The following is a 24,822-nucleotide window of genomic DNA, read 5'->3' as shown; positions in this document are numbered from 1 at the left end:
ATTTCACGAGCCACGAAGAAGTCCGCCACCATCTCTGTGACTAAGTTTAACCTTTTGAACGCCAATGACATCTATAGATGTCATGCGCAATCGTGCCCTGTGCGCCAACGACACCTATACATGCCAAGAAACAGATCATAGATAAATACAAAATAAACATATTAAACCTTTACTTTTACGTGTTTTATTTATACAGTTTATGAACTGAATCCCCAGTTATTACATAATTGTACACAGTAAACAAAATTGCCAAGTAGTTATTCAAATATTTGATGACAAAAAATAACTTAATTAATGGCTAAAAAAGCATGTTCTCTCGCGCCAATGACATGTATACGTGCCTACTAGTGATGTAGTGTAATATTCAAGTAACTTCATTAAAATTTCAGCGAAATTACTCTAATTCGCTTAATTTTTGTAATAACTACAAAAAAAAAATATATAAGCTTAGTCACTGAGAAAAAAGGTAAATACTACATTCTTTGGTATAATACCATATTGTCTATATTGTGGATATTGTTGATTTGAATATTTTCCTTTTCGCCAATCATGCGCATCCCTAGCACAGTATCGATATGCAATCCCTTCTGCGCCATGTACATGAATAGATGTCGGACTGGTGACGTCGTAAGCGCGTGCCGTGTTGTTAAGTGCGGAAAGTTGTAAAAATATTTTATCGAGTAGCGGGCGAGTGAGCGAGCAGTTTTCAAAATTTATTACCTAATAAGTCTAATCAGTGCCTTTATTAGAATATTCTTATGATACAAATTGTCGCTATGTCATATAAAATATGGTAATTGACCTAAATAGGTACCTACATATAATTAGTATTTGTAATAACTCAAGTATTAAACTAAATGATTGGAAAATAAATATGTAGTTTTAATGCAATTCCCTTTATTTAAAGGTAATAGTTGTTTTGATATTTACAAATAAACACTCCACAATAATACCTATAGTTCATATAAACTTAATAAATAAACTCGATAAGTTATAATAATATACAGCTACACATCCCTAATCAGAAGCGAGAGATTATAAAAAAAAGGATGGTTGCCCGCGCCATTGGCATGTATACATGCCAATGGGGCGTAACTGATAGAGAATAGTGCTGTAACTTGCTGCAATTTTATATGTATTTTTGTATCTCAAAAGGTTGATTTTTTTTGTTGATAGTTGCTATAAATGTGGTCTTAAGTTTTTACAGTAGGAGATGAGGTTAAATAAATATTATTTTTGTGTTATAAGCTGTTTATTCAAATATTCAGACGTGAATTATTATGTTTATCGATAACATTTTGGACTCCCTACTATTTTCAAGGTTATCTCATTGAATTTGTGGCTTGGCGTGGAGGGCACGGCGATGCGTTTTTGCTCTGGCGGTCAAAAGGTTAATTATTTTGCCGTGTCTACGTTCGTCCGTTGCTCATATTTAATACTAGCTGTGCCCTGCGGTTTTACCCGCATTGTTCGGCTCCTGTTGGTCTTAGCGTGATGATATATAGCTATAGCCTTCCTCGATAAATGGGCTATCTAACACCGAAAGAATTTTTCAAATCGGACCAGTAGTTCCTGAGATTAGCGCGTTCAAACATACAAACAAACTCTTCAGCTTTATAATATTAGTATAGATTTATGTAGGGGAGTAGACTAGGTATTGGTGCTCAGTAACCGAAAACGTGTATGAGATTTATTAGTATTATAAAGAATATAAATAATTTTTCTATTTTTTAGTTCGGTTTCTATAAAAAGCGTGTTTTTTAGTTTTTTTTTTAACTATTATTTATTATTTAATGCATCCATATGCATAATATAGTTACACAAATAACATTAATTTTACAATTTTTAACCATTTTTTAACTGTTTATAGTGGCTAATCTGTGGAACGGCTGGTTTTGATGATATAATATTATTGCTGATGTATTAAGGAATCACTTAGGACAACTTAACATAAAATTTCTACGTTGAAGTGGCGGGGAGATCTAGAAAAACCCAAACTCGTATCGCATAGTCAAATGAATTCGCAATTTTTGTTGCAAAGTTGCTATGTACGTACATAATAAAAGTGGATAATTTGCTTTTTTTCTGTTATGCACAAAGTCCGTATTGTGTATTTCTCTAGCGGTCCACTCCGGTTTTGCCACTATCCAATCGTCCACATTTCTTCCTTCAGAGTCAGGAGTTCAGGTCAGGTGGCCCTGGGATCTTACTCTATACGGAAACAAGACATTTTATACCTAACTAGCTTTCCGCCCGCGCAGTCAAAGAAAAACCCGCATAGTTCCCGTTCCCGTGGAATTTCCGGGATTGCGTCATTTTCCCGGGATAAAAGTAGCCTGTCGTAGTAATGTCGTTTCTCGGGTATCAAAATATCTCCATACCAAATTTCATGAAAATTGGTTCAGTAGTTTAGGCGTGATTGAGTAACAGACAGACAGACAGAGCTACTTTCGCATTTATAATATTAGTATGGATTCAAGATTGAAAGGTCAATCCCCAATTTAATAAATTGGTGTTTTGATGTTCGCCTGACCAAATTAGCTCCATGCCACTAATATTTTAATTTGTAAGGACTTGTGGGTACATGTAAATTTATCCTGTCAATGTGACCTTTTAAAAATTACAAAAATACATTTTCGGTATAAATGAAACAAAAAATGCTGTAAAAAGAGTAATTTATTTATAATTCACAAATAGACATTATGTACCAAATTCTGTTGATATTACAAATAATAACATTTCTTCGGACTCCATCATAGGATCAATACGAAAATTCTTGTGACCAGCCTTAACATAAAAATATGGTGGTTCGATTTGTTGATGAAAGCGAATGCGCGCAGAGGGCGTCAGTATGGCAACCGATATTGAGCCAAAACAGCATTTGATTTCAACAAATTTCGAGTGTAAAGATAAATAATACAATTAACATTCTAATAATAATCTAAATCGACTAAATATAGTATAGACAAATCTAAAATAAAGAAAAAATAAGATTCCCTATTGGTAGCGTTGCAACATTGCAGCAAAATGACAAAGAGTAACACTTGAACAATGTTCTTGGATAATATCAGTTTACATTATACACAGAGGACAGGGAGCACCCGTGAAGATAATCAGTTCATCAATTAGGAATCAGCATTTCGCTCCACACAGTTAAACTAGGTAACCGTTTACACAGCATTATAAATGTAACAAACCCATAGAAAATTTACATCAATAATTTCGCGGTCAACGCCCCAGCCTCCACTGTACCCCTCCACAAACTGTCTTCACATATTTCATGGCTGATGGCTTGCTGTTATACAATTTGTACAACACGTAATAAAGACAATATGAATTTTTGACGTGACAACGTCTTATAATTCGATAGAGCCGGCTGCACGCACGAAAAAACATGACTCATGCGGCGTTACCTCGCTCTGAGGCGTTCCATGTAAGGCTTGAAGTGCAAGCGAGAGCGCGGAACGAGCGACAGAGAAGCATAATCGAACGTTGTCAAGTTCAACTATCGTCAGTAAACCGACTTTACAGACAACCAATTTTTTCTATATAAATTAGTGACAAAAATTCCATAGATTGAGCGTCCCAATGATTTTGGGGGATATAAACACAGTTTGCGCATACAATGAAGGCTGGGGCTGACCTCGAGGCATAATGTGCATATAGCAAACCCTAATATACACGTAAACCGGCCGCTACCACTTGTATAGCGCCGCAGCCGGCGTCACTCGTGAATTTACACTGAGCACTGAGTCACATGAGACACACAGACAGACGAACTTAATCTGAGCCGCCGTCGTCCGCGTCTTCTAAGAAGCTAAATTTGTTTGATGCTATGAAGTTCTGTAACAAACGAAAATAGATATTATCCACTGCAAGTTAATTAAATTTCAAAATGTTTTCTAAAGATTAAGATATAATAAAGTTTGGAACTGTACAAATAAAAGAACTTTCAGACCAAAACATAAAATCTTACAATTTTTAATTTTCTCAAGAAAAGCGGTTCATTCTATTAATATTTTATAATTTATGATTTTAAAAATGTCGGTGTATTGCGACCGAATTACGTACAAACGCAGCACGGTGTCTAATAGACCCACTTTTGATCTAGCACAATTTATAATATAAAACAATGATCGCAACAATTAAATTAATTGCAATTATTGGTTAATGTGCAAAATGATTATTGCTAATATCACATACTAAGTAAGAAACAGCTGTGAAGAATAGAAGCTGTTCATATAAAAATACTTTCTAAACTGGTGATCACAACAATGTAACATTGCAAATCGCTTCAGTTTGTTTCCATGCACAAAGTTAGACTCTTCACTCTGTACATATTATGTACAGAGTGAAGAGTGAGTAGTATTTTTAGAGAAACAGCTTCTATTTTTCACAGCTGTTTCTTGTACTACATATACATGCATACACATACACTACATATACATGCATACCGGTTTCTCCTGCTCCTTCAGCTTGGGCAGCGGCTTGTCGTCCAGACTGTCGCGGCGGTCGCGCGAGCGGGACGGGCGGCCGTTGCGCTCGCCCCCCTCCCCCCGCCCCCCCTCGCCGCCGCTCTCGGGCCCGCTGTCTCCGCGCTCGCAGTCGCGCGGCGGCCGCTCGGGCGTGCGGTCGCGGCTGGGCGCGCGCTCGCCGCTGTGCGCGCGCGCTTCCCTGTGCTCCGCGTCGCGCGAGTAGTCGCGCCTGTTGTCGCGCGACTCGCGAGAGTAGTCGCGTGCCGCGTCCTTGTCGTCCTTCGAGTAGTCGCGGCGCTCGCGGTTGTAGCTGCGCGTGTCGCGCGGACGCTCGTCTGTTAAACAGTCATGATATAGAATTAATTGTCATAATAATGTGTGAAATCTAGTGCATTGGTGTGTAGTTAGATAATAAATTATATACGTTAATCTGTTGAGTTTTGTTTGTCTTGCAGTGAATTCATAAAACAAAATTTTATTTTTTACTTACCACGTCTAGGCGCGGCGCGACGGTCTCCAGAGTGATCATTCTGTGAAAGATAATTGTTTATTTAATAAAATAAAGAACTTCACCACACAATATTTTCATCATAATTGAATATTTTATTATTTATGCTTGCTTATAAAAAATGCAATAATATCTGTGTATTATTCTTTTACCTTTCGTCCCCAGCGCGACTTTTCGTCAGCGGCCCGACGTGATTCTTCTTCCTGTTTCCTTAGGCGTTCTTCTATCTCACGTTCCCTAGATAGAAATATTATGATTAGTTATTAATTTAAGTATTTATTATCAAAACTTCTCTGTTTACTCCTTTTGAGAGAACTAGTTGATATTTGCTATGACATTATGTATATTATGTTTTAAATAAATATGTCGGTGTATTGCGACCAAATTGCGTACGAACGCAGCACGGTGTCTAATAGACCCACTTTTATTCTAGCACAATTGTATAAAACAACAACGATCGCAGTTATTAAAGTAACCGCAATTATTGGTTCTTGTGCAAAAATATTATGGCGTATATTATCAGTATAAGTAAAGGAACAAATAATATCATAAATAATGAAGAATTTCAAAAACATTTATAAGTATGCTTTCAACAAATAGCTGGCAGTATCCATACTGTGATAGCAGTTAGCACAGTACATCTTGTGTGTCCGATGCTTGTGTTGGTTAATTACAACACATATGGCAATAGAAATAGTGTTCTGAATACACCTATTACTATCAGTCTATAACTATCACTTATCATTTAACGTAAAGCACGTATTATTTGTTATTATGAAATAATAAAAGACGTGTGGCACTCGGGAACTGCCGCGGTAAAGCTATTGCATGCTATGCCTTCAAGCCACACCTCCGCGCCCGTCGGAGTGGGGAGAGTGAGGTTTTTCGTTACTAAAATTCTGGATTCGGTCCCCGCGCTCAAGGCCCGCGATAGAAGCTATGCTAGCTTAAAAATATGTAGAAAACTAAGCTACTACCTACTTGTACAAGACAAGTAAACTATTTGTGTGTTAAATAATATACAGTAGGCGCTCGATAATCCGGCGCTCGCCAATCCGGCACGCTCAGTAGTCCGGCACTTCGGGACTCAGACAGCCCGCTCTATAATCCGGCATTTTACATAGCTTAACGCCGGATTACTGAACGAAAACGTCACAAAAGATGAACCTAATATGTAATTTTAATACATAATTAATTAATATTTTAATTAATTTATGTATTTTTTTTTATAATAAATTCAACTTACTATGAATATAATATATCTATACATATAATAAATCTGTAGAAGGGTCAATTCTGTACATTGAAAATATTGAAAAAATAAATAGCAGGGGGTGTTACTGGATCGACACCAAACCCAAATATGTGATTAAAAAAATTTTTGTCTGTCTGTCTGTCTGTCTGTCTGTCTGTCTGTATGTTCAGGCATCACGTAAAAACTAACGGTTAGATTTCGATGAAACTTGGTATAATTATACCTTATTATCCTGGGCGTAAAAAAGGATACTTTTTATCCTGGAAAAATACGTATAAAAAAATTAATCTTAATTTTTCAGTTTTATCCATAGACGTTGTTCTGTAGAACCGCGAACACGTTGCGTATTATTATAGGCCTAGCCGTATTTGGGTCCAATAGATATTTATAAGATGTCATTGTCAGAGTTACTCAAAATGGAGAAATAAACCATCCACGCGAAGACCGACATCCGCGCGGACGGAGTCGCGGGCGGAAGCTAGTAATAAATACAACTTAAATATGAAGTCTTATTTCCTATACTAATTCGATAATCCGGCATTTCCGACAATCCGGCATAGAGGAAAAATTGCCGGTGCCGGATTAGCAAGCGCCTACTGTATATGTTAAAGTCAAAACCCTGAACAAGTCCATATCCTTATTGACGGTTACGGAATTTCTGGATTCGGTTCCCGCGCTCAAGGCCTGCGATAGAAGCTATGCAATAGCTTAATCTTAATACTATTTTAAAGGCGAAAGTTTGTAAGTATGGATGTATGGATGTTTGTTACTCTTTCACGTAAAAACTAATGAACCGATTACAATGAAATTTAGCATACATATAGAGGGTAACTTGGATTAACACATAGGATAGGTTTTATCCCGGATATCCCACGGGAACGGGAACTATGCGGGTTTTCCTTTGAAAACGCGGGCGAAGCCGGGGCGGATCGCTTGTAATAATATACAAAGTACAGTGCACTCACTTGGCAGCGGTGTCGACGGGCTTGGCGCCGCCGAAGACCGCGGGCGCCGCTTTGGGCCGCTCGTCGGCCGCGGGCTCGGCCTCGCGCGGCACTGTGCGAGGCAGCAGGTTCAGCTTCGGCCGCTCGCGGGGCTTCTCCGCTATAATCAATTGTTTATTTATTTATGCTTTATTGTACATATATACCAGGGCAAACAAACTTACGACTATAATTTTATACAATAATAACACACGAGCACATATGCACGAAAAGGCGGCCTTATTGCTCAAGAGCAATCTCTTCCAGGCAACCCGGATTGTAAGGAATGTTGAACGAGTATGCATTGTTTATTTAAAAAATAAACAACGCGTTGTTTATTTTAAAAATTGTTTATTTAAGTAAAAGTGATCACTCTTAGACACAATCTTTTTTTTTAATTCGTACGAACGAGTAGAAGAATTCCGATTGCTGGGGTGGGATAACCTTCCGGTAACCTGTTATCCCGATAGGTGTAATGGAGATCAAGTGTCTATATTATTTATGCAATGGGTAAAATTAGTTAAATTATGCAACAGAAGAGGTTATAAGCTTCTTTTATTTTATTTTATACAAAAGTGCTGTAATAATAGTCGGGGATACATCGCCCATTTTTGCAAGTGATTACTATCAAGCTAATTTTTTGTGAGTAGCTTTATTTTGATGAGATGCCCAATAATTTCATGTACGAAACTCTCGATTGTGGTAGCTTACAGAGGTAACAAGGATAAAAATTTTTGATTTGACGGTTCTCAAATATTTATTACGCAATTTGTAGGACAATATGTCTGTTGAATTATATAAGTATTAAATAAGTGAAAATAAAAAAATCTGCTGGTTAGTAATCATTTATGATGACTTCGTTATCGATACACATTGGAAAGGGGGACTCTTTGATCAAACCATAGATTTTGTAGGACAAATATTTTTTCGAATAATTTAGATAATTATCTTGAGATTGAACAAAAAAAAAACATTCACTTAGTAATTAATATTTGAGAACCATCAAATCAAAATATTTTATCCTTGTTTCCTCTGGTAGCTACCACAATCGAGAGTTTTGTACATGAAATTATTGGGCATCTAATCAAAATAAAGCTACTCACGAAAAATTAGCTTGATAGTAATCACTTGCAAAAATGGGCGATGTATCCCGGACTATAACTCAGGCCCCGGAATCACAAACACAATAGAAAATCTATTGTGTCGTGGACCAATCGGGCCGTTTGGGGCTCAATGGGTTAAAACAGGTAAACAGATGCGAATCTATTGTCTACCTATATCTATTATTCTATTATCTACCTATTATCTATTTCTATTTATTATTATTATTTTATCTATTATTCTATCTTATATATATAATATTATAAAGAGGAAAGGTTTGTATGTATGTATGGTTTTCACGCATAAACAACTGAACCGATTATAATGAAATTTAGCACACATACAGAGGGTAACTTGGATTAACACATAGGATAGGTTTTATCCCGGAAATCCCACGGGAACGGGAACTCTGCGGGTTTTCCTTTAAAAACGCGGGCGAAAAGCTACTAAATTATAAATAATGAAATGAATATACACAAAAAATGTAATTGTAAGGTGTCAAACATTATGAATTAATTAATTACCTTCTCTAGGCGGATCCCTCTCTCGATCCCGATCTCCAAATCCTCTACTGCCGAACCCTCTGCTGTCACGGCTGTAACAATTATTATCGAATGAATATAACACAGAATGTAAAATAAAATAGCATATGACCGACTTTTAACCGACTTCAAAAAAAGGAGGAGATTCTCAATTCAACATTACTCAGAACTTTTGAGTGGGTGAACCGATTTTGATAATTATTTTTTTATTAGAAAGCTGATGCTGTGTCTGGGATGTGATCAAATTTAAATTTTGTTTAATTCGGATAAGATTTTTGTAAATAAGATAGTATATTACTCCTAACATAGATCTAAGAACTTATTAGTATCAAACTAAAAAAATTCAATTTATTTCAATACAGGTAAAGACAAATCTAAATTACATAAATGGAAGGTATTTACCTAAAGCCGCCGCCCTCTCTCTCAGCGGTCCGGAACCCGTCTCGGCCGCCGTACCCGCTCCTTTCACCGTCGCGACCGTAACCTCGCGGCTCTCTGACAATACATATTACAATTTTAACAAAAAATCAATAAAAATCGTTTATTTGCTTCAATAACTTGATAATGTATACTAACATTATAAAGCTGAAGAGCTTGTTTGTTTGAACGCGCTAATCTCGGGAACTACTAGTCCGATTTAAAATAACTCTTTCGTAGTAAGATAGTCCATTTATCGAGGAAGGCTATAGGCTTATATATTCACGCTAAGGCCAACAGGAGCGGAGCACTGCCGGTAAAACCGCGAAATATTAAACTGTTTATTTAAAACATTAATTATACTTTATGTGAGAGATAATAGTTTATGATTGCGATAAAATAATGTTGGTATATAGCGACCGAATAACATATAAATAATGTAACACGGTGTCTTGTTAACCTCTTTAATTTAGCACAAAAAGATATAATCTATCTACAAATAAAATCCGAACAACTTTAATTGTAGTTTATTGTGCAAATTGGATAGTTTAAAGGTGTATTCATGAACAACAAAATAAATATTATCCCATTTAACTATTCCGGCATGACATTTATAATATTAATATGTATTGTTTATGTATGTTTGTGTGAGTTTATATTAGGATATTACCTATCCGCATACCGATCTCTGCCGTACGAGTCCCGCCCTCCGTAGGGCGTGCGCGGCGGCTCCGCGGGCCGCTCGGCGTCACGCCACGCGCCCGGCTTGTTGTCCGCGCTCGCTGACATTATGTGGAAAACACATGTTTTATGTATTTGTACTTTTAAAGGTTATGTTTGGTGATTTTCTTGATGGTTTCTTCTACGTTGAGGAAATACAGTAGTAATGGAACATCGAAAATTGTATGTCAATGAGAAAATACAAAATTGTAAAGTTGGGTTGGGTTGGTTATTTTTGTCATTAATTTTTAAGCTATTGATTATTCATCGAGACAAAAAATATAGTAAAACATATTTAAAAGCTATTGTGCAAGAAATGCAGTGATAACTGCCACTATGATCAATCTGCGAGCATAAGTATCTTAGGGCATAAACTTATCCGTCCAATAAAGTATTACACGATAATATTAAAATGTCACGTAAACTGTCAAATACGGGCAATTAGAGCCCCCGCAGACCACAGACTTTTTATCGGCCGATAGTTTAGTCGGGTTGGCCTGCTAGTACGCACACCGGTTCAACTAAACAGTTCAGTCGGTTATGAGTGCGCAAACTATCCAACAGTCTGCCGACTATTTGCTAGTTTCTAACCAACCGTTGAAAAGAGTGGTCGCACCGCACAATGAAAATTAATAAAACATTGCATAGAATTGTTATTATTGCTCTCATACACCGGAGGAGGAAAATTAAAAAGAGAGCTCGAGAGTATTGGGTGCATCCTATCTTTAGTGATAGATTATTAAATGGAAAATTTTACACTATGCATTCCAAATTACTCGATTACCCGGAAAAATTTTTCGCCTTTTATCGAATGAGCATAACTAGCTTCAACCAACTTGTCAAATTAATTGGACCAGGAATAGCGAAGGAGGATACAAATTTAAGACTATCTATACCTGTGGAGGAGAGATTGAGCGTTACGATAAGGTAAGATAAACCACAAAACATATTTTTAATTATTTATTATAATTCAAATGCCAAGTTTACAAGTCGTATATTTGGGAATCTTCTGAAAAATTTGTATAATATGACTCGGCTGACATGTTGGAATCAGCTGGTGATGAAACATTTTGAATGGTTGTTTGTGGTATAGTGGGGGATGGTGTAGAACCGGATGTATAAGCCTGAGATTGTTGTTGTGGCGGCAAGAAAGTGGGGGATGGTGTAGAACCGGATGCATAAGCCTGTAATTGTTGTTGTGGCGGCAAGATGTTAGTCCCTCGTTGGTAAACAGGAAAAGAGTTTAGGGGTTGTTGCAGTATGGTGTATGTTGGTTGAGAAAGAGGCTGAACACGCCTACCAAGTCGTATCTGTTTAAATACGTTAAGAATACTAATCTTAGCATCGAGTTTTTCATCTGCGGTTAAATTTTTGAGTGATGGGACAAGAGACAATGCAAAGTTTACATCTTCATCAACATTAGTCTCATTTAATGCTTTTAATATTGCTTCATCCAAATCCGTATTCTTCGAAACACGAGTTTTCTTCTGGCGAGGAGGTGCGGAAGGTGCGGAAGCGGATGGAGCAGTTTCTTCATCATCTTCCGCATTTTCTGAAGTATCCTGGGCCAGGTTCAGGTTACCTTCCGTTTGACGATTTTCCATGCATGGAAGTAAAAATAATAATTGTTCAAAGTATACGTATTTACGCCTCTTGACCGAAGCCTGCCCCGACTTTGTGTTCTTTTGTGCATTTAATTCTCGGCGAAAGCAAGTCCGTAAATTGGCCCATTTTTTTTGTATATCGCGGCCTGAAAAATAATAAAATATAATTAATTCATTACAGGTATCTGGCTACTGGAGCAAGTTTCAATTCATTGTCTTTTGATTATCTGATGGGAGCTTCTACAATACGAGATATTACAAAAAGTACATGTGAGCAAATATGGAATATGCTTCAACCGTTATATATGCCAACCAAACTAGAAGATGACTGGATTGAAATAGCAGACGAATTCTATAGTCGCACAAATTTTCCAAACATCATTGGAGCGATCGATGGCAAACATATACGGATGATACAGCCAGAACATTCCGGTTCATCATATTTTAACTACAAAAAGTTCTTCTCCTGCGTTTTGATGGCTTGGACAGATGCCGATTATAAATTTGTGTACATTGATGTTGGTTCTTATGGAACAGCTAGTGATTCGGAAATATTTAAAACATCAGAAATGGGTAAACGGCTTTCCGAGAATCGACTAAATATTCCTTTTGGAAGGCAATTGCCTAATGATGATGTCGGAGATGTTATTCCATTCTCAGTCGTAGGCGATGAAGCGTTTGGACTTGGAAATCATATATTACGCCCTTATGCAAAAAGAAATTTAAACTACACCAAGCGAATTTTCAACTATAGACATACAAGAGCTCGACGCATGGTTGAATGTACTTTCGGGATTCTAGCTAATAAATGGCGTATTTTTCACCGTCCAATTGACGTAAATATCAATTTTTGTGTTAAAATTATTAAAGCTTGCTGTGTCCTACACAATTATGTACGAATCAAAGATGGAATACATTTTAAAGACACTCTCTACAGTTGTACCATGAATAACTTCAATACAAATGGAAATAACCGAGGAAGAAATAATATGAATAATGTTCGGCAATACATGTCGTCATACTTTATATCTCCTGCAGGCTCAATTCCGTGTCAATATAATAAAGTGTAATGTAAATAAATAAAAATGTATCGTACCTTGATTTGTTTTATTTTGAGCACTAAGCTCATTCCAATCAGGAACAACAGCTTCGCAAACTTCCTCCCACAGTTTTTTCTTTACATTTACATCACAGTACTCTTTTAGATTTTTCTTGTAAAGTGCAGGGCGTTTTTCGACTTCCTCGATCAAAGTAATGATCGAAGATTCCGAAATAAGCGACTGAGAAAGTGACGCCATTGTAGAGGGGTTGTAAACTCAAAGACGTTTCGGATTGTAATAATTTTATTTGCACACAATACCCGTATTTATACAAAAATCGACCAAAAACAAAACCAATCAGAATTCTAATTTTGAAATTGAAATTTAGAATGCGCTCTGATTAAGAAAAAGAATGCGCCGGCTTGTACACAATATGATATATAAATACTCTATGCATGTCTCCCATACCATTTTACACGCGCGGCCGACCATTCGCTGTCAAAGCTCGGAGCGAACTGAACTATCGGCTTAGTCGGCCGACTAAAAAATCGTCGTGTGTGCGCGTGTGGTAGGGAGTCAATAATGATTATACAGTCGGCCGATAGTTTACCGACAGTTTAGTTTGAATTGAATCGGGAAGCCCATCAAACTTGTTTATCGGCCGATACCTAATCGTCATAGTGTGCGCATTTGCTTACATCTGCGTACTGATTAAGAGCCCCCGCAGACCACAGACTTTTTATCGGCAGATAGTTTGGTCGGGCTCTTAGAGCCCCCGCAGACCACAGACTTTTTATCGGCCGATAGTTTAGTCGGGTTGGCCTGCTAGTACGCACACCGAGCCAACTAAACAGTTCAGTCGGTTATGAGTGCGCAAACTATCCAACAGTCTGCCGACTATTTGCTAGTTTCTAACCAACTGTTGAAAAGAGTGGTCACACCGCACAATGAAAATTAATAAAACATTGTATAGAATTGTTATTATTGCTCTCATACACCGGAGGAGGAAAATTAAAAAGAGAGCCCGAGAGTATTGGGTGCATCCTATCTTTAGTGATAGATTAAAATGGAAAATTTTACACTATGCATTCCAAATTACTCCATTACCCGAAAAAATTTTCGCCTTTTATCGAATGAGCATAACTAGCTTCAACCAACTTGTCAAATACAGAGTACCTACTCTTTTAAGTCTTTCTTATAAAGTGGAGGGCGTTTTTCGACTTCCTCGATCAAAGTTACGATCGAAAATTCCGAAATAAGCGACTGAGAATTGAGCGACGCCATTTTACAAAACATGCGCGGCCGACCATTCGCTGTCAAAGCTCGGAGCGAACTGAACTATTGGCCTAGTCGGCCGACTAAAAAATCGTCGTGTTTGCGCGTGTGGTAGGGAGCCAATACTGATTATACAGTCGGCCGATAGTTTGCCGACAGTATAGTTTGAATTGAATCGGGAAGCCCATCAAACTTGTTTATCGGCCGATACCTAATCGTCATAGTGTGCGCATTTGCTTATATCTGCGTACTGATTAAGAGCCCGACCAAACTATCTGCCGATAAAAAGTCTGTGGTCTGCGGGGGCTCTTAATCAGTACGCAGATATAAGCAAATGCGCACACTATGACGATTAGGTATCGGCCGATAAACAAGTTTGATGGGCTTCCAGATTCAATTCAAACTATACTGTCGGCAAACTATCGGCCGACTGTATAATCAGTATTGGCTCCCTACCACACGCGCAAACACGACGATTTTTTAGTCGGCCGACTAGGCCAATAGTTCAGTTCGCTCCGAGCTTTGACAGCGAATGGTCGGCCGCGCATGTTTTGTAAAATGGCGTCGCTCAATTCTCAGTCGCTTATTTCGGAATTTTCGATCGTAACTTTGATCGAGGAAGTCGAAAAACGCCCTCCACTTTATAAGAAAGACTTAAAAGAGTAGGTACTCTGTATTTGACAAGTTGGTTGAAGCTAGTTATGCTCATTCGATAAAAGGCGAAAATTTTTTCGGGTAATGGAGTAATTTGGAATGCATAGTGTAAAATTTTCCATTTTAATCTATCACTAAAGATAGGATGCACCCAATACTCTCGGGCTCTCTTTTTAATTTTCCTCCTCCGGTGTATGAGAGCAATAATAACAATTCTATACAATGTTTTATTAATTTTCATTGTGCGGTGTGACCACTCTTTTCAACAGTTGGTTAGAAACTAGCAAATAGTCGGCAGACTGTTGGATAGTTTGCGCACTCATAACCGACTGAACTGTTTAGTTGGCTCGGTGTGCGTACTAGCAGGCCAACCCGACTAAACTATCGGCCGATAAAAAGTCTGTGGTCTGCGGGGGCTCTAAGAGCCCGACCAAACTATCTGCAGATAAAAAGTCTGTGGTCTGCGGGGGCTCTTAGAGCCCCCGCAGACCACAGACTTTTTATCGGCCGATAGTTTAGTCGGGTTGGCCTGCTAGTACGCACACCGAGCCAACTAAACAGTTCAGTCGGTTATGAGTGCGCAAACTATCCAACAGTCTGCCGACTATTTGCTAGTTTCTAACCAACTGTTGAAAAGAGTGGTCGCACCGCACAATGAAAATTAATAAAACATTGTATAGAATTGTTATTATTGCTCTCATACACCGGAGGAGGAAAATTAAAAAGAGAGCCCGAGAGTATTGGGTGCATCCTATCTTTAGTGATAGATTAAAATGGAAAATTTTACACTATGCATTCCAAATTACTCCATTACCCGAAAAAATTTTCGCCTTTTATCGAATGAGCATAACTAGCTTCAACCAACTTGTCAAATACAGAGTACCTACTCTTTTAAGTCTTTCTTATAAAGTGGAGGGCGTTTTTCGACTTCCTCGATCAAAGTTACGATCGAAAATTCCGAAATAAGCGACTGAGAATTGAGCGACGCCATTTTACAAAACACGCGCGGTTGACCATTCGCTGTCAAAGCTCGGAGCGAACTGAACTATTGGCCTAGTCGGCCGACTAAAAAATCGTCGTGTTTGCGCGTGTGGTAGGGAGCCAATACTGATTATACAGTCGGCCGATAGTTTGCCGACAGTATAGTTTGAATTGAATCGGGAAGCCCATCAAACTTGTTTATCGGCCGATACCTAATCGTCATAGTGTGCGCATTTGCTTACATCTGCGTACTGATTAAGTGCCCGACCAAACTATCTGCCGATAAAAAGTCTGTGGTCTGCGGGGGCTCTAAGAATACGTTTTTAAAATGGTAGTTTTATACATTTTTGGACGAATAAGTTTTAACCAAGGATTGAAAAATCAGCCCTTAAAAGATCATCAGTATCAGCTATTATCGTTGCCAAAAATCTAAAATATTCAAACTCCTTACATATAATATTATGTATTTATTCATCACATGACATTCAACATATGCTAATAAGCCATAAATTTTCCATGTTCCACAACTAGTATTTATAATAATAGGTCACTCAGAGTGAATGTGGCTCGAGTGAGCTGTAGACTAGTCTGAATCGAGTTACGGGCGACCCGCGTCACAGATTGAACTAAAAATGCTGGTCACAGGAATTTTCAACAATCAGTACAGCCACATCTAACCTCGACTAGCCATACGATTGGTATTTCTGGTCTCCCTGTCAGTGTTGTGAACACCGCTCCCTTCTAGAGAGTTCTAATGGTGACCACAACGCACCTACGACCTTTACTCAGACCTTCCCGAGACATAGCGAGTAACTATGAATTATCAACAAAAAATGCAATGAGCACGATTTTTTTCTATACAAATATAATTGTTGTTGATAATTGTACTCTGTATGTGTGTCCCAAGTGTGACATTACAGCTCACCCAAAACCACACTCACTATTTACATCATCGTGACACTATGTGATTCTTAGATATAAAAATCTATCAATTAAGTAGTAACTATTATACTGCATAGTAATTTTCCGTTTCAGTTTATTTGAGAAATAGCCATATAAACATTTTTATGCTGAAGAAAGTGCATGATAACATAATTGCCAACATTCCTTCACATCTTAATGTATGAATTCCAATTAAAAATAAAACAACTTGAAATATTTTCAAGTAATTATCCAAGGTCCTTCATGTTATGTTATTTTATTCTACAATATACCATGACATGTGGTAAATTGTAAAGAATTTAATATTTAGTCTATAAAATGTTAACTTGCTCTACAATTTAATTAAAATAATATTTTTATGTATTGAATAGGGTCCAAAAGTACTGAACCGATTTTTCAATTTTTTCACTAATAAAAGCTACATTATGAGAAGGTAACAGGCTATTTCATTAATTCTGGGACGCGCTGCTATTCAAGTATAAAGAGAGTACTCACAGTCCCGCTCACGGTCACGGTCGCGGCCCATATCGCGGTCACGGCCCATGTCACGGTCGCGGCCCATGTCGCGGTTGTCACGGTCGGCTGGTCGCGCCCGTGACGGCTCCGGCACCGCGCGGGGACCAGAACGCCAGTCGCCCATCGTGCGCTCTGGATCGTATTCTCTGTCACAATGAGAATTAACAATGGGGATAAGAATAACATATTTGTAAGGATAACGTATAAGTATTTATGGAGAAACTAGCTTCCGTCTACGACTTTGTACGTGCATCCCCGTATTTCCCCATTCCCGCAAGAATTTCGGGAAATCCTTTCTTAGCGGATGCCTACGTCTTAACATCTACCTGCATGCCAAATTTCAGCCCGATACGTCCAGTGGTTTGCGCTGTGCGTTGATAGATCACTATATCAGTCACCTTTGAGTTTTATATAATATATAGATAGATATTCCTGAGTTTTGTCAGATATTGAGTGCGCAAATGAAGATAAAAAAATTTCAATAGTTGTTCTGAATGTGGGAAATTACAGGTAACTAAAAAAATATCGAATATATGCAACAAAGTCACTGAAAAGTGAAAACATGCCAAGGAATACATTGGTTTCAATTTTACTTTCCTATACCTCACTTATTATTACATCATTTTCAAACATAATTTCCTTTATATCCCACATTTTCTATTATGTTTTAAAGCTTCTCAGTCTTCCATATCACATATTTTTACTATAGTCTGTCCACTATAAGAATTGCTTTTTGACAGCTCGACGGGTGATACCAGAAGTGATGTTCAAAAGATTATCGATTGTGATACCATTTCAATTATAAATTAAAAATATTATCATAAATCGAATCAGGTACGTAAATAATAATTACAACGTAAACGTACTAATAAGATATGTAATAATAAGACCACATATCTATGCATTGTATGTTAAAACTAAATTAAACTAATATTTTATTATTTATTGGTTTCTATCTTACAATTTGGTTGTCTTTACGTTTAAATTATATAACATAATATAAGAGTTTTTCTGCATCGGATATATTTTACAGAGTATTTCTATCGATTATTATAATCTATCGACCCATCATTGAATAATTCTGTGTAGACATCACTAAGTGGGCGGGACCTGTCCATGAAGAACGATAATTATTTGTATGACATTTAAACATAGACAATACAATCCTTCATAGGCGTGAAGCTGTCAAAAAGCAAATAATATAATGGACAGAGTATAACAATAATCATTTGAAGTAAATATACAGTATACATAATACAACAATATTTATACCTAAAATAACACAAATTTTACCTGTCGCGATCGGATCGGCCGCTCCTGCCCATGCCGCGGCGATCATTCTCCTTTGTGTACACTTCTATTCTTATCCTTCTGCCCCCTATTGTCTGTTGAGCAAACAATATTTATTTGCAACTTTCTTTGTCAACGCTCGCTGAGATGTTATTATATTTGAGAAACCTTATTGTTTGTTTTCCAAGGAAATTGTGTACTTTTAAAACTTTGATTTGAATGTTTCAATATAGCTTATATAACTTGTTTCAAGTATTACAAATAAGAACATAAAAAGAAAAAATTACAATAAAAATAATAGCAGATTAAAGGTTGCTAAACAGATAAATGTATTACATATTACAGGAATTTATTCCATACATTGTTTTTACATACATACAAGAAAGTGAAAGTTCAAACAAAAAGAAAAAAAATGGAGTAAAAAATGTCATTCTTCAAATTTATAAATAAATGTCTGTATTGTATAAAGAATATAACTCACAAGGTCAGATATGTTCATGGCATTGACAAGGCTCTCCCTGTCTTCAAAGTCTATATAACCAAAACCTTTTAATCTGTCTCCCTCTCTTGGCAGTCTCAAGTTGGATATCTGTAACAATAATAAACATCACTACATAGTATAAAACAATTCGCTTTTTCTGTCCCTATGTATGCTTAAATCTTTAAAACTACGCAACGGATTTTGATGCAGTTTTTTGTAATAAATAGAGTGATTTAAGAGGAAGGTTTTAGTATATAATTTATTAGGTTTTAGACAAAGCGGGCGAAGCCGCTGGCGGAAAGCTATTAATATAACATTTAATCAAACAAAACTGCAAAAATATTGAAAATTTGATAATACACATTGTGGTACATATTATGTTTTCAGTTGCTATAATTTTTATGCTAAAACTAGCGGTCCGCCCCGGCTTCGCCCGTGGTACATATTTACGTTTTCTCTACGTAAAAACCATCCTCGTACTTCAAGGAATATAATAAAAAAAGAATTATCGAAATCGGTTCAGCCGTTCTCGAGTTATGCGCTTACCAACACATTTTGCGATTCATTTTTATATATAAGATTATAAAATAAATTGCTTAGTTTCATATTATTTATTGTGATAATACTTGGCAAAGAATAATCTAATCAAAATTATTTATAACAATCAAGTCAGAAGAAAATAAGATGTAAAATGTATAAGATTAAAGTCTTAACCTTCTACTGTAAGTCTTCATGATTTAAGGTGAAACCTGTTCTTCTAGAGTTGTAGACAAGTACATTTTAATGTGAGTAATTGTAAGAATATAATCACTTAAACACATGACTATAATTAAATATAACATATAAATAATAACTTTTTATTGCAATTATTCTTCAAAATTATTTATAAAACCGGCCAAGTGCGAGTCGGGCTCGCGCACAAAGGGTTCCGTAGCAGCAAATATAATAAATTACAGTTAAATCAACCTATCTCAAAAACTATAAGAGATACTTTGATCAAACCAAAAATCGTTGAAAGAGTTAATTAGCATGCATCACCTCTATTTTTTTTAGAATTTTATACCCCGTAGTTATAAAAATAGAGGGGGGGGACATACTTTTTACGACTTTGAGAGCTGATATCTCAAAAACCGTTCACTTTAAGAAAAATGTTTTTTAGAAAACTTTATATCATTTTAAAAGACCTTTCCATTGATACCCCACACGGGTATGTACATCGAAAAAAAAAATTTCATCCCTCAGTTACATGTATGGGGGGCCCCACCCCCAATTCTTTTTTTTACTATTTAGTGTCATATTTTTGTAGCGGTTCATACAACACATATTCCCATCAAATTTCATCACTGTAGTACTTATAGTTTCCGAGTAAATCGGCTGTGACAGACGGACAGACGGACAGACGGACAGACGGACATGACGAAACTATAAGGGTTCCGTTTTTGCCATTTTGGCTACGGAACCCTAAAAATTAAAATTGTCTGAATGACCAAAATCTTATTTTCATTTTTCTTATGGAAGATAAACCACTGGTTGTTTTAGTAGGACCTTCTATTGGATGGCATATTATCATACTTTCATGGAAAATATAGCAATGTATGAACAAATAGATAAGAAATTTGATATTTAATTACCATTGTATAAAGTATACAATATTGTAGTTGTTGAAAAAAAGTAATAAGCAAATATATTTGAATTTGGGACTAGCAAACTTACCTTAAGTCCTTCAAACAGGTCAGAAATGGCGCTATCATCGACATCATATGGCAAGTTGGATATATGAGCGATGTACGGGGGCCGCTTGGGGATGCTCTCGTCGTCGACCGCGAGCCCGCCGCGGGCTGCGCGGGACGCGGACGGGAGCACCACCTGTGTGCGCGCACGGGACCCCGAGTGGCCATAGCTTGCTAGATAGATTAATAGGTGTTAATCACAGATCACAGAAACTAAAGGGAGATATGGTTAGGGGGCGGGGCCGGTGTCGCAGTAATATGCCCAAAAAAAGAACAAGCTGTAGTCGTGCTGTATACGTACGTCACTTACAATCTAGTGTGCGAACGAATAGTCGCTCTCATATTTTTGTGTGATGACACGCACACAACGCGAAGTATTGTTTTGATTTTGTTTACTGCAGTTGTGTGCGTAAATTTGTAATGAGACACGGTTTCGTACTCAGCGCAAGCGATTGGCATCTCTCTAGATCTCTATGGTGTTAATAGACTATTTGTAGTGTTTTGTATAGCATTTGTAGACTAAGGATGTTTGAATATTGTGTTGTTGGCAAAGTAAATAGTAGAGATATTATTTTTATCGTCAAATGAAATTATGCTGAATTGTGTTAGTGTTACAAACAAAATATAACCCTTGTTATGTGTAAATATATAAAACAAATTACAATGTTTGCTTTCAACTAATATCTGAAATATATGGATCAGTATTGAAGTAAGTAAGTTAATTTTCTAAAAATTAATAAGGTTTTCCATTAATTCTCATTATTAAACTGTATACATCAGCAGTTTTTTTTAATTGCATCAAGAATAATCTTTGGTGGCCAATAAAAAAAGCCAATGTTGCAACTGGAATTTGTATGCTTTGTATGGCTTTAATTTAATAATGACATTCTTAAATTAAAAGAAAATTTTCTTTCAGTGATCATATTGTAACTCATGGTGAAAGGTAATGGAAAATTTCATCATAGATATACTTAAATATTATCATGAAGATGTTTGATATTTGTTTATCATTTAATGCTCCTGCAATTTTGTATTGTGTTAAATCAGTAAAAATGATAATCATTAAATAAATAATTTCAAACATTATAATTTTTGACACAATAATTTAAATTATATTATCAAACAATATAGTAAGAATTTATGCTTGATTAATCTACAACCCTCAGTATATTGGGGAGCAAGCCAATGAAAGACTAGTCTGAATTGAGTTATGACCATGTAGTCATCTCGTAGATTATGCTAAAAGTGCAAGTCGTGGGAAATTCCAACAGTAATAATGCCCACACCTCCACTACAGCGAACTTGCTGAGCATCATAGGCTTGACATTATACTGTGATTTCTGGTCTCCCCACCTTCCATATAATGGAAGCATCCGGCTAGAATGTAAAGGAAACACAATTGACCTTTGCTCAGACCTTCCCGGGGTGAAGAGAGTGACTAACACTCTGAATGTGCACCCCAAGTACGAGATTAACATTGGCTTGCCATTACCCCTGTATCATCATAGGGTTTACATTTTTACAAGTAAGAGGAAAATTACACTTGACTATGAAAAACTTGGCACTTACGTTCTTCATTTTCTGGATCGGCCCAGCTATTTGCTGTGGCAATTGTCGTGGGCTCGGCAATAATGTCTGTGATGTTGGCTTTGACCCATTTTGGCTTTTTGGTCTTCTTGCCTGCAACAAATATGTGGTAAGCAATATGTTTTGGTTATATACAGTACGAATGCTACTCGAAACTGTAACCAGAGTGCATGAAATGATGACGCATTGTAAGTGAACGACCTACTCCGATTTTGGAAGCGGTTATTAATGGTAAGGTAAGGACACAAGGATTATAGCATTTCACAGTCTTTTTAATGTTTCGTAGCAAAATATGAGTTAAACATAGAGGTTCGTACAAATTAATAAAAAGAACTTAGAACGAAAAGTTAAAAAATGTGGCCACGCGGTAAATCCAAACGTCTGCAGAGGTGAATAGATGACACGTTAGCAATGTAATCTATTTTTCTTACCTATGAAATTTGTTTATTTACATAACCTAAATACTTGGCAACAAAAATCATGCATTAAAAGCGTAAAAAACTCTTAAAATTCACTAAAAAATCAAGGTTTTTCATGTGACAAAATTAATAGTACTAACCTGTAGCGGCCATATTACAAGGCTGGGGCCAGTGTTGCCATTGATTAATTATCTGTCTGCAGTCAAACTTCTGTTGCCAGTTTTATAAAATATTGTAACCAGTGCTACCATTAGTAATAAATATATAATAAATAATTATTTAAAACCACCTATTTATTAAACAAAAAATAACTTACAATGTAGTAAAATAGAAAAAGCAAATCGTTTTTTAAACTAATCTTTCTGCTTATTTATTTATATCTTGAGTAAAGTAATTTACAGTACAGAATACGGGCTTTTTGGGCGTTGGATGACACTGTCAAACTTAGAGCATAGGCATGACGACAGTATCCATAAATGATCGTATTAGTGTTTTTAAGGGAAAATGTATAATAGATAAATTACATATAGTGACTTAGAAATCTTAAAAACATTAAGATTAATGAGATTATCAATAAAATAAAACATTGAAATACTGCAGTTGGCCATTTTGACTAAAACACGCGTGACGTCACGCTTAAGTAAACAACTCACGTCAGATGTTTTTTGTTGTTATGAATATGTTGAGAATACGCATTTTTATTTATTTTCTATTGTTTCACGTATGCTTTATCGACTCAGAACAGAAATATAATTGCAAATTCACGAATACATGGTTCGGGGTTCTCCGCGCCAACTTTATACTTACAATCATTTCTTATTATTTTCTCGCTTAAAATAATTACTAACACATTTTTGAGCATTATTTTTATGTGGATTCACATTGCAATACTGCACACCACTTATAAACTTTGAAATTCGTTTCTATAACACATATTAAATAAATATTTTTTTAATTTTCTTCGCAATGCGTACAAATAATTACGTATTTACCAAAGTGTGACGTCACGCCTACGCCATGACACCTGCGAGCTGTTTTGGCACAGTTGATAAATATTTTTTGGAAAATGGCTTTTATCTTCGTTAAATTTAAGTATATTACCGAAATATAGGGTTTTTCTTGTATAGTAAACGTATACACACATTATGGAAGAGGATTTCAAAATCTTTCGTCATGCCTATTCACTCGTCAGATGGTTTGCCGACCGTTAACCCACAGTATTACAATATTATTTCCTACAGTAAGGAATCGCCTTTGATGTCGCGCGATGCCGCCGCCAGCGTAGGTACTTACGCTGCCACACGAAAATACGCTAGGGTTGCAACAAATGGGAAATAAAACAATTGTGATTATTAATATTATGATAAAAATATAAAATCATTTATTCATATGTACATTCAAAATAATTGCGATTATTAAATCTGATGTAATTATTTGTTCATAAATATATAATTACAGATATTGCACTGCTAAATATTATTTACATGGACACTTTATTTTTGGATGTTCTTAATTGTATATTATACCATTTAACTAAGTAATGCATTCGCATTGGGATGTACAATCTGATTAGAAAATAATGAGGACAACATATTTTCACATAGAGCTTTGATTTTAATTCAACAGATACAATTATTACAATCTTTCTGAAATATTGTTTCCTTCTGGAATTTCAATGTAGATTTACATCCGTAAACGGAACAGTTTTTGCGCGCCATAATAGAATATGTAAGTACCTATGTATAATAAAATTATTACACAAAAAATACGACTGCGTCGTCCTTTCGCGATAGTTAATGCAAACTCAGCGTGATTGCATTAAGCGGCCCGCGTCGCCCGACCCCCCGCCAGTTCCCCTCCGTTTCTCTGCACAAGTACATTCGTCGCCATACTGTAGGAAATATGGTAATACTGTGGTTAACCACACCCACCAAACAATAAATATTAACACAATTTTAACGATCTGCCATTAACAGCATTATCAAACGCTTTGCCGAATTTCACCATCCGCCAACTCGGTATTGAACAACAAATGAAAAAAAAAAGAAAATTTCCATATATATTCGATTTTGTTTGATATACATAATACCTCAGTATTACAATATAGGAAATATATTGTACTAGCTTTGAACCCGCAGCTTCGCCCGCGCAGTCAAAGAAAAACCCGCATAGTTCCCGTTTCCGTGGGATTTCCGGGATAAAACCTATCCTATTTCCCGGGATAAAAAGTAGCCTATGTCCTTTCTCGGATATCAAAATATCTCTATACCAAATTTCATGTAAATTGGTTCAGTAGTTAAGG

The 24,822-nt window shown here is 36.5% G+C and overlaps 2 protein-coding genes, 1 long non-coding RNA gene and 2 other non-coding genes across 6 annotated transcripts in view; 1 reads left to right on the top strand and 4 right to left on the bottom strand.

The window, feature by feature from the left end:
• Window positions 1-172, top strand: part of LOC149488349 (uncharacterized) — a 97,840-nt gene extending 97,668 nt beyond the window's left edge. The window contains exon 2 of the long non-coding RNA XR_016315588.1: window positions 46-172. This is a non-coding gene — a long non-coding RNA (uncharacterized LOC149488349). The remainder of the gene's footprint in view (window positions 1-45) is intronic.
• Window positions 173-2,658: 2,486 nt separating this feature from the next.
• On the bottom strand, window positions 2,659-22,750 carry eIF4B (eukaryotic translation initiation factor 4B). 2 transcript variants are annotated; one of them, XM_089694971.1, is made up of 14 exons: window positions 22,661-22,750; window positions 22,084-22,194; window positions 20,498-20,688; window positions 18,785-18,892; window positions 18,307-18,398; window positions 16,993-17,159; window positions 9,952-10,063; window positions 9,267-9,359; window positions 8,847-8,917; window positions 7,204-7,342; window positions 5,136-5,220; window positions 4,966-5,005; window positions 4,455-4,810; window positions 2,659-3,843 (listed from the first exon to the last, which is right to left on the bottom strand). In XM_089694971.1, exons 1-14 carry the CDS (start codon window positions 22,671-22,673, stop codon window positions 3,781-3,783), a joined length of 1,641 nt encoding a protein of 546 aa, XP_089551097.1. In that variant the 5' UTR covers window positions 22,674-22,750; the 3' UTR covers window positions 2,659-3,780. The 2 variants fall into 2 exon arrangements, with proteins under 2 accessions (XP_089551097.1, XP_089551098.1); XM_089694972.1 differs by having other exon boundaries at window positions 9,964-10,063.
• Window positions 10,925-12,920, bottom strand: LOC149488348 (uncharacterized). The gene is made up of 2 exons (XM_089695035.1): window positions 12,702-12,920; window positions 10,925-11,751 (listed from the first exon to the last, which is right to left on the bottom strand). Exons 1-2 carry the CDS (start codon window positions 12,901-12,903, stop codon window positions 10,985-10,987), a joined length of 969 nt encoding a protein of 322 aa, XP_089551161.1. The 5' UTR covers window positions 12,904-12,920; the 3' UTR covers window positions 10,925-10,984.
• On the bottom strand, window positions 16,128-16,479 carry LOC149488347 (Nuclear RNase P). The gene has a single exon (XR_016315675.1).
• On the bottom strand, window positions 21,697-21,995 carry LOC149488346 (Nuclear RNase P). The gene has a single exon (XR_016315676.1).
• Window positions 22,751-24,822: the final 2,072 nt, after the last annotated feature.

Source organism: Colias philodice, chromosome 5 (assembly GCF_061535455.1).
Source record: "Colias philodice isolate Cphi_HAF_F1 chromosome 5, ilColPhil1 Martin Lab GWU primary, whole genome shotgun sequence".
NCBI lineage: Eukaryota > Metazoa > Arthropoda > Insecta > Lepidoptera > Pieridae > Colias > Colias philodice.
Note: the sequence above shows the minus strand (reverse complement) of the source record. Positions and strands in the feature narration are given on the sequence as shown.